The sequence below is a fragment of the Solenopsis invicta genome, chromosome 6 (assembly GCF_016802725.1).
Source record: "Solenopsis invicta isolate M01_SB chromosome 6, UNIL_Sinv_3.0, whole genome shotgun sequence".
In the NCBI taxonomy this organism is placed as follows: Eukaryota; Metazoa; Arthropoda; class Insecta; order Hymenoptera; family Formicidae; genus Solenopsis; species Solenopsis invicta.
This window is the reverse complement of record NC_052669.1, coordinates 10,280,562-10,291,448: the sequence shown is the minus strand read 5'-3', so window position 1 is coordinate 10,291,448 and position 10,887 is coordinate 10,280,562. Positions and strand designations below refer to the sequence as shown.

At 33.9% G+C, this 10,887-nt stretch overlaps 2 protein-coding genes across 2 annotated transcripts; one reads left to right on the top strand and one right to left on the bottom strand.

Annotated features, from left to right (window-relative positions):
* Window positions 1-499: 499 nt before the first annotated feature.
* LOC105207436 (glyoxylate/hydroxypyruvate reductase A) lies at window positions 500-2,950 on the top strand. Its single transcript, XM_011176876.3, has 4 exons — window positions 500-792; window positions 1,482-1,856; window positions 2,263-2,627; window positions 2,688-2,950. Exons 1-4 carry the CDS (start codon window positions 696-698, stop codon window positions 2,817-2,819), a joined length of 969 nt encoding a protein of 322 aa, XP_011175178.2. The 5' UTR covers window positions 500-695; the 3' UTR covers window positions 2,820-2,950.
* A 326-nt stretch (window positions 2,951-3,276) lies between these two features.
* LOC105207435 (translin) lies at window positions 3,277-5,539 on the bottom strand. Its single transcript, XM_011176875.3, has 5 exons — window positions 5,340-5,539; window positions 4,257-4,359; window positions 3,959-4,174; window positions 3,766-3,845; window positions 3,277-3,707 (listed from the first exon to the last, which is right to left on the bottom strand). The coding sequence occupies exons 1-5, from the start codon at window positions 5,421-5,423 to the stop codon at window positions 3,453-3,455; spliced, it is 738 nt and encodes a 245-aa protein (XP_011175177.1). The 5' UTR covers window positions 5,424-5,539; the 3' UTR covers window positions 3,277-3,452.
* Window positions 5,540-10,887: the final 5,348 nt, after the last annotated feature.

The following is a 10,887-nucleotide window of genomic DNA, read 5'->3' as shown; positions in this document are numbered from 1 at the left end:
TTTAAGCTACATTGGTGTAAACATTGGAGTTTAAAATTAGAAAAAGATAGAAAATAAGTTAGTTTAAAATTAATCTACATTGGGTCTAAATCGTCCTGTTGCACGTCACGCTTCCTTTGATGTATTTCATTATGCTTAATTATTGTGACATAATAAGAGACAAGAATTTTTTTTTTTCTACAAAGAGAAAGGAGAAGCGGGACGCGGAACCTCCCGTGCCTCCCGCGCATGCGTCGCCTCAGGCGCGAGCCGCGCTAAATCTGAAACGGGGAAAAGCACCTCTAGTCATCAAGACCCGACCGTTTTGGCTGCGCCCTGCGCAATTAAAATAATATGAAGCATGCTCCCGTTTTGAATCTCGAGGAGAGAAGCGTGAGAGACTCGCGAGAGAGGTGGCGAGAGCGCGCGGAAGGCTGGGCGCTGAAGCGAAGAGCGAAGGGGTTGTATATCCATCGAGCGATAAAGCGCCTGGAGCTGCCTTTCGTGTAGAGCCATTCGTCGTCGAACGGCGCGAAGCGCGCGACGACACGTCATGTCACGTGTGCGTGTTACCGCCGCCGCCGCCGTTACGATTAAAAAAATCGAAGAGATAAACGGAAATTAAATAGCGCAGGTGTCGCGCGCTTGACTCACGTAGCCACTCAGTCGCGGAAATTGCGGCGCGGCGTAGTTCGCAACAACTTCGGGTGTGCAACATGACGCAGGCCGTCGCCGTCTTGTCTGTGATTCCTAGGTTAGCTTACCACCTGCGCTCGCGGCTGCCGAATCTGCGCATTTCGGACGTGGCGCCAGGTAACGGTGCTCCACACGCACATGTTGCGACGCAACCGCGCCCTGGGACGCGGCCCGGTGCTCGCCAAATCGTTACGCGTGCCGCTGATAACCCTCTCGCGACGAGCACGTGTCGAATTCCCACTGCCACTGGCGCGAGTTCTCCCGCCACTCCCGCGAGAGGGCGCGCGTGCCGCCGCGGGAAAGTTTGACCCCATTTACGTTTCGGCGCGCGATTCGAACAATAGCCAGCCCTCGAGACGAGGAATTTTATTTCAAGAACGATCCTGCTAAATGCGTTTTGAATTTTGTTATATTCAAGGTTCTGGGAATGACAGGGTGCAATTTTTGAAGTACACCCAACGTCATATAGAATTGCGTTAACGCAACTAAAGTAATATATATAAATTTTTGAAGGTGCTCGGATAAAGCTTGACAGTTTCAATATGGGATATAACAAAAAGATTAAACTTAAGAAAAAAACAGTTATATAACTAAGTTAATATATACAAAATTATGATACTTGCAATAAAAAAATTAAATTATAAAAACAGCTATATAAATGAGTGTCTGAAAAATTATAAACTTGAAAAATTATAAAAAGATTAAATTTTAAAGACAACTATGTAAAGTTTGAAAAATTGCTTTAAAAAAGACCTTTATATAGTTATATTACCTAAAAAAAATATATATCTTATTTTTTAATATAGGACAAGCAGATACTTTGGCTAAGCTTAACGCAGTAGAAATATTAGTGGCTGATTGCGATTTATTGATACCTTACGCAAAGGAGTTGACATCGGTCAAGTGGATACAGACGACATGGGCCGGCTTAGACAAACTCATTCCATATGTGCAGAACACGCCAAAAGATTACATACTAACTCGTTTCTCAGACGAATCATTCGGTCTGGCCATGTCCGAATACGTGATAGCACAAATCGTCAATTATGAACGTGATCAGAGACAACAGTACGAAAATCAAAAGCTCGCCGAGTGGAAGCAAGAAGGCAGATTAATAGATCACAGACACATACATGATTTAACCATAGGTATCTTAGGGGTAGGAACGATAGGAAAATCGGGTAAGAAATGTGAATAACGAGTATCTAATGTCATAAAGATGTTTTTGTATTTAGATTTCAAAAAATGAATTTTTTTAACATTTTTTAAAAGTTTGAACTTAGAGAGAGAGAGAGAGAGAGAGAAACTTGCAAAATTTTTTATTTTATATGTAGAAAATGTTCTTAAAATTTTAAATAGGTTTTTTTCAAAATAACAAAATTTGTAAGGAATATTTAAATATCAAAGAATACATAAATGTACCAAACTTTAAGATTTTGTCAAGTTAAATTTTTCTCAAATAAGAATTTCAAATAAAAAGTAAAAATTTTTAAAAACAAATTCGAAAGTAATACTAAAGTAAGAACATCTCCTTAAGCAAGCTCAAACAAGTTCCAATAAGAGCTTTTATTTTTAATATTTTTACAGTGGCGGAAAAGTTAAAATTATTTGGCGCAACTATCTGGGGAATGACACGTAGCATTCCGAAAAAAAAATTACCATACCTTGATGAACACAGAACCATGGACAGTTTATCGGACATCCTAGAAAATTGCGACTACGTCATTAACGTGTTACCCGCTACTCGGGACACAATAGGACTTTTAAATGGCAATGTGTTGGAACATTGTAAAGGCAGGAATACAGTTTTCATGAACGTAGGACGTGGCTCCGTTATTAGAGAAGCGGACTTGATAAACGCTCTTGAGCAGAAGTGGATTTCAGCTGCTATTCTGGATGTGTGTGAAAAAGAACCGTTGCCAAAGGAAAGCAAGCTATGGAGTCTTCCACAAGTAAGTGTCATTGGTCAAAGTTTTTCTCTAGAACTTATTATTACTAAATGCTTTGTTTAGGTAACGGTCTCACCACACATCTCGGCTGTGACAATCTCTCAAGATGTTGCGAAACTATTCGCTGAAAATTATGCTAGATACGTAAACGGGAAAAATATGATAAATGTATTTGATTTTAATGCAGGCTATTAATTTAAAGGTTTTAATTATAAGGGACGAAGTGCGATGTTACGCGATAATCCAAAGCGTACACACAATAAATATTTATTGTTAATGAACATATACATATAAACGTAATAAACATATACAGTTCGAAATAACCATGTTCTGCATCTTGAGCTGTATAATTATTATTCCTGATACCAAAATTTAAATGATATCGTATATAACTCACTCTTACTTATATAATTTTAAAAAATAAACTAACACAATATCTGTCATTTTTTAATATAAATTCTTTAAATTACTATCTTAAATTAAAATTACGTATTAAATATAGGTATTTGTCATAACAAAATTTAAAATAAATTATGATTTATATATTACTGAGTTAAATGTAATTATATAATTTCCTCTAGGCATTGTAAACATTGAATTTTAAGTAACAGCTTTAAATAAAAAAAAAATATATATATAATTCATCTTCATATCTGAAATAATCCGATTATATTGGCGAACGCTAACATAATCTAAAGTATAAAAATCTAAAAAAAAAATATATAAAATATTTTTATTGTATGTTTACGTATGAACCGTATCTCTCTTCGCACGTTGTACACATGGAGGTATATAAATGTAAAATATTGTGGAAAGTTGTATAGAAATCTATTCGGTGGGCGTTTCTTCAGTAGGCGTTTCTTCAATAGGCCGGGAAGACGGTATTAAACCGCGAATACATAAGTCGTACACTACCTCTTCGATCTTCTTCACGTCGTATTTGAGAGCATCAAACCGTTTTCTCAGTATGTCATTCTTTAAATTTAATAGCCGAAACCCTGCATTCAGTTCATTAACAAATGTCGCGATTTCCATTGGCCAGTAGTAATGACCATTCGTGACACTGTTTACAGCGAAACGGCTCTGAAAAAAATATAACATTACAAATTTGTTATATGAGAAAATCACAAAGATTACATACCAATTCGGCGGATAGCTGTAGTAATCCCAACAGAAAATCCTCCAGATCTAGATGGAAGCCATCCTCACGGTTATTTTTCACTAAAAATATAATGAAAATTATTTTTAGATTATAGCTAAAATGTGGCATGTAAAAGCAATTTTAATTTAAATGCTTGTAATTATTTAAAATTATTTAAATATTATTTATACACCTCCTAATATGTCCGCAACAGTCTTTTTGTCGACTAAAAGTTTAATTTCGAAATATATTACTAGAGCAACTAGAAAGCACAGCCTCTGAGTAACAAAACGCCATTGGTCGTGATAACGGTAATACTGATTGCTTGGTACCACTTCAGCCAGACTTGCATATTGTGTCCTTATGTCGCCAAATATTTCTCTTGCCTTTGAACAATATTTCGACACAACTGTAATTTACCAATAGCAAGTCATTACATAATGTAAATTAAATGAATATGTTATATAAGAAATTTGCCACTAAAAGCATACTTATATTTTCCTCCATTGTGTGTTGTACAGTATGAATATTTTGCAATGTCATTAATATGTCCCTGGAACTTTTCTCAATATTCTTCACAATGACACGAATTTGCTGCAAAGAGAAAAAAATATAATGAATTGTATAAAGACATAACTTGTGTTCTAGATTTAGTGATAGGATCAAGTTCAACATATAAAAATCCAATAATTATGCTTTAATCTTTAACATTTAAGTAATATTTATAAGAACTATTTACATTGCACTTTCAAAGTATTCGATATCAACTAGTTACATTCAAATTTTAGAATAAAAAGTAAAATGTACTTATAAATAATTTATATCATAAAGAATCAATTTTTTTACATAGTAGTACACAAACCATAACTTTTACTTTTCTAATAATACAAAAAGTAACTATAAAGTAATTACAAAGGTAAGAATTATAAAGAGTCCAAAGCTATGTAAGCAGATCTACTTATAGCGAATTCGGTTGGACTGCACCAGTGTGCATTGGTGCACATTAAGGTCAACATACATGAATTGATGTAAGATGTATGTTCATTGTCAGTATAAATATATAAACAGATTAATAAGATACAAGTATTAAAAATTTTGCCAGTCGAGATATTTGCAGTTTATTTTTATACTAGATCAATGTACAACGACTTTAATATGCACTAGTGCACACTAGTGTGTCCGACCAAATTCGCTATTAATCACATTTTACTGATTCTGCTTTGAACGAGTTGAAACTAAGGGTAGCAGTTTTTCATCGCTAATAAAGATTTTCTTGCATCCTCGAGGATTTATTTACTTCGAAAATTTTGAAAACAATCTGACTACGACTAGCATCAGACGTATGTTGACGATGTCTTGCATACTGTATTTTCGATAACACGTATTTCGGGGAAGACTCGTCGGATGTTAAAAACGTAGAATTAGCGAATTGACGAACTCGATAAAATTATCAACACATTGAAATTGAAATGAGATGACCCGCGAAATTTCAACGCTGGAAAACAATCTGGTGCACAACCTAACCTAACGGGGACTCATTCTCGGGGAACGCACCGATACACCACGATACACACCTCGCGCACTTCTTGCTCGTTGTTCAGAGAGTCTTGAAACGAGTTGAACATCTCCGTAATCACAGAGGACATGGTGTCTTCCATTTTTTTCTGAAGAAAAGTCAATTTTGCGCAATGTTGAATCGTCTGTATATTTACGGCTCGGCGGCTATGCGACGTATGCGATTATGCGCGATACAGCGGCGCGAGGCACGAATGGCGCGATTCGTCAAGTTTTCCCGAGGCCGATGAGTCGAACGATTTCCGGCAGCACCGGGATAGAGTTCCTGTGATAATTGAAAGTTAAGCGCGGTTTTGATTGGTCCCTTGAATTCGCAATATGTAACAGCCAAGAAACCGCAAATTTCAAATATAAATTTAGAAAAGCATTTAATAAAAGCACCGACGAGAGACTATTAAAGACCGCTAACCTTACGGGAGTTTGTGTGACTGTTAAATTTTTAATGATAAACTGACAGTACAGTACTAATTTTATAATTTATTGTTATCCTGAAGCTTAATAGATATGCTTATGTATTTGTAACCCGAAAATTCTCGATTTTTGTTAAAAATTGCAGTTTTGATGTTAACATCTAAGTTTGATTATCGACAGAGATAATAACTGATCAAAAAGAATTACAATTTTAAAGCAATATACAATGATGTTATTAAATGCATACTTGCTTATGAAGTATTTGTATAATAAAAAAATTAAGATTTTAATAAGGTATTACTCAAATATTTGTATTAACAATCATATAGTCGATAACGTCATCGCTCTTCAATTACCGCCGGGCCCCTGAGGCCCCAGTAACGGCCTCGAAAATTTATCTAGGGTTGACGGTCTTTAATAGTCTCGTCGGTGATAAAAGAGACAATAATTAATAACAGAGCCTAAATGCTATATAGCCTTGTATACGTCGTTGACAAAGTTATATGTAAATTAATGCCAGTATATAGACCGATTTTTAAATTTTACAATAATCAACTGCTAAACTTATATCGTACTACTTTGTTTTCCTGGTCCATATCGCTATCCTGGTCCATTTTCTGCAAATTATAATTATAATATGTAAAATGTAACACTTTAAATTAATTAATAGCAATCCAATAAAAAGGGTTCTTTGTGTAATAATAAATAGATTAATTTGTGTATTAATATCCTGATATATAGCACATTTTATTTAAGAACGTTTCAAGAACATCCTTTGAACGTCTTTAGAAAGCAGTATTGCTCTTAGATAACTAAAAATTATCTAGATACAAATCAAATAAATATACTTCTTTATCTAGATTATAATTTTATGTAAATAACGGCAAATATTGATAGATTTGTGCTGTGTGGATTTAATTTTAAAATATTACTTATTTTCTATCTTTTTTATGAAAGAGAAATTCTATCTTTTCATAAACATAAAAAGTGAATCAAATTGAGATTTAATCTCACATTATTAAAAACGGCATAACTTTCATAGCTCTAACTTAAGAGATCTTGAGTTATAATAATAAAATTAATAGCATTTTTTCTTGCGCGTTGTTTGCGCGATGACGGTGCCAACGGAAGCGCCCAATTACCTGCGGCGAGTGCACACTCAGTGCGCACTAGTTCTCCTAAGGAAAAACGCTATAAAGTTTAACTTAAAAAAAAATGTAAGGAAATTAAGATTCAACTTAAAAGATGTTGCGACAAACGATTTTTTCAACTCAAGTTTAATCAAAACGGTTTGTTCGTCGTGAAAAATTTGTTCGTTTTTTACCTCGCGAGTCGCAAATCTACAGTTGCTGCTTACACCGTGACGAAAGACGCAAATTCGAGCGAAATGACTTTCATTTGTTAAGCGCTACCAAGCAATTTCGAATTCTACCGACTCCTTTTCCACGAAGGAATAGCGTCTGATTATATCGAGTCAAATACTTATACGCAATGAGTTTCAATTTTATCCAGTATATACGTTTATTAGATGTACTTAACGTTACGTCTCGAGTTTGAGTATAGTTTGAGTTAGATAATAAGCGATTCGCGATTCAGGATGCGATTCGAAAGTCGCAGTTAGCTATTCGTGTGAGATTGATGAGGTTTAAAGCCCGTGTCACATTACGTATTGCGGATGCAGATTGGATTGGGATTGCGGATCGCAAATTAGAATACAGCAAATAGAGAGTCATCTATTCTACGATTCGCAATCTGGATCTGAAGCTGCCTTGCTTTGATTGGCTGCATTCTAATTTGCGATTCGCAATCCCAATCTGATCCGCATCCGCAATACGTAGTGGGACACGGGCTTAACAGCGTCACAGACACATATCGCGTCTCACCGTGTTCATCCTCTAGTCATTCACATCAATTTATTAGCGGAATAAGTTCTTTTACGAAATTGTTTCAATTCATCAGCGGAACGAGTTTTCTTTTCACGAAATCAGAGACTTGCGCATAGTCTAATTTCAATGCGCACTATACCCAAGTAGAACAGGGAGTCATCACGATGTCAAAATGATGTCAAAGTGGCTGCAAAATGATCATTAAAAGTCACTTTTTAATCAATTACGATTTATTTTGATGTCATTTTGACTTGTTGTTCTGCTTGGGTACATTTGGCGATTGGATGCCATTACCGTGGTGAAATTTTTTTATCATTTTCATACAAATTGGAAATTTTTTTTATTAAAACTCAGAAATACTTAGTAAGTTAATTTACATTTTCTTTTAGAATTTTTCATGCATGTGAATTCTGAAATATACTCTGTGATTTCTTATTCCATTATTTCTAAAAAATACTTTTTAACTTTTTTAGATTTTATAATATTTAATCAGAAATTACGTAAAACAAACAAATCTTAGAAATCTTAAGATATTTCGTAATTAGCATACATAAAATATTCTGAGAAAAGATGTAGACTTTCTGAGTACTTCTGAAAAGTGTGCCCATTAAATTCGTACAAAAATCTGAGACAGTTATAAAATCATACAAAAATTCCGAAAAATTCTAAAAAATTATATGAAGAATTTTGAGAAAAACATTCACCGAGGTAATAAAAAAAAAAAGGGAAATCAGCACATAAATGTAACGCGTAATGAAGAAAATGCGAATTACAAACGCAGTTTGAACGACAGAGATAAAGAGAGATGATCTTGCAAAAATTACGCTCGATTGCTTTCAGCATCCAAGATGAAGATATGAACGCGCTAATCTGCAACAAGTGCTCTGCGCCGCTGTGCAGAGCAAAACGTCCGTACCACATCACACAGTGCAGCCACGTCTTCTGTCAAGATTGTCTGCAGCAAGATTTTAAACTTTAAGAATAATAACTTTGAGAAAAAAAGTTTAAGAATAGTTTCGTATTACTATCCTCCTTCCACGATTCTGAATATTCACCCCTGACCCGTGATTTGCAACCGAGAAGCAGTGTCCGCAGTGCCTGCAGATCGGCAGCACATCATTACCATTGGAGAAGCCGCTGACACAACTGCTGACACCATATGTACTTCCAGCCCATCGGAGAGACCCTGGAAACCCTGGTAAAAGTGAACTCGTTCTACGACAATCAATTGGAAATATTGCTGCAGCGCTGCAATGAACTCGTACATACATACATATTAGCCTACGTCATCTGTTCCTAAGTAGAACAAAAAGTCATCGTGACGTCAAAATAACGTCAAAATGGAATTCCAAAAATGATTATTAAAAGTCAATCGATTACGATTAATTTTTACATCATTTTGACGCCATTGTAACTTATTGTTCTACTTGGGTTCTTGCTTCTTGATTTTTTTTTAAGTTTTATTTTTTTATAGATTCTTATCATTGCATCATCAGGGTGTAGAAAAAACGGCAGTAGAAAAGAAAAAATTTAAGAAGTGGTTCTACATAATAAAATAATAAATTAGAAATTATAAATAACAAAATCGCAATTAAAATTTTGTTTTTTAAAAATATGAATGTTCAAACATTTATATAAAAAGCGCCTAAAGCACTTTGAATATTTAGTCATTATAATTAAAAGGCTTCCATCAAAATTTTGTTATTCCTGATTTTATAATTCTGAATTTAAATATTCATATAAATAGCCCAAAGCACATAAATACTTAAAAATTTATAATTACAAATAAGCGATTTAGGTGCCATTTAGAATCACACTTTAAATTTACTTTCATCTGTTATCGAACATTTATATCACGTTTCTAACATTCCTGTTATCTTTCTATCTCGATGGTGCGCGCCAAGGATAACACATCAAAGTGATTCACAATTGTGTCAAAATGACATCAAAATGAATCGTAATTGATTAAAAAGTGACTTTTAATGATCATTTTGTAGTCACTTTGACATCATTTTGACGTTGTGATGACTCCCTGTTCTGCTTGGATATTGGCAGAACGTGTTAGGAAAAAATTGATAAAGAAAATTATGGTTTTAAACGCTGAAAATATGATTTTAAAGGAGAGAAATATTGTTTTAAAGGAGAAATATGGAGAAAAAAGGATTACGAGAAGCTGCTGCTCTCAGAGAAGTAGAAGCAAATTCCGCGACCAATGTTTCAGATAATGAAAATAGTGGAGATACCATCTGACTTAGGTGTCTCCATGAACAATTAACATCAAACATATCACGGTAAAATATGTGAAAACTTTGAACAATACGGTACTATATTTCCAAGCGAGATGAAACGACTACGTGTATTCGTTTTGCGTTAACGTACAAATTAAATTAGACTATTCAATAAATATTTCGAATGTCTAAATATCCTTGTTTTGCTGCTTGTAGGTATTTGGTTTCTTCAATGGAAATGTTTAAAACTCACTATATAATACGTTATATCGTTCGATTTGAGGAAGCAGTAGAGGAGAAGATTGTATTATGGCACTTCGACAATATGGCTACCCCTATTATTTCCGTTATTAGGTGACGTATTCTAACAAATGGAGTTATTCGTTTAGTGACACGTCGTTTTTTAGTAATGCTAATATGTCAATACATAATGACTGACAATTGTTATAAGGCATTTTTACTTTTGAGCACTTCTAAACTTTTTCAAGGTACACCTTTAATCTAATTTAATTACATAACACTTTCTCATTATTCTTAAACTTGAATGTATTATCACATGAAAGTACATCACTCAAATGTTTTTTCGTTATTTAACTTTTTATTCGGCCGTATACATTTCGAGTTATACAAAGTTAAAACAATAATATGGAATATGGTTTTTTAAGCAAAATTTTTATATCGAAGAAATATTTCTTCGATAAATCGATTGTCATTTTAAAAAGCTGTGTTTAGAAACATTAGAGACATCATTTTATGCTTGTTGTTTAACATTAAACAGGGATAAAATGATATTTTTAATGAAATTTTTAATGGTATTTCTAAAGCTTCTGAACGTAGGAAAATTCTAAACAATGGAAAATGAAAAATATATAATTTTGTAACAAGGTACTGTGTTTCTTTTAAACTAAATTAATTTTTTTTTTAATTATTTTTATGAATAGCCATATTACAACCACTTTTTTTCTTTCTCCTATTATGCAGTGCATTAGATTTTTATAAATCACGTCCTAAATAATAAATAT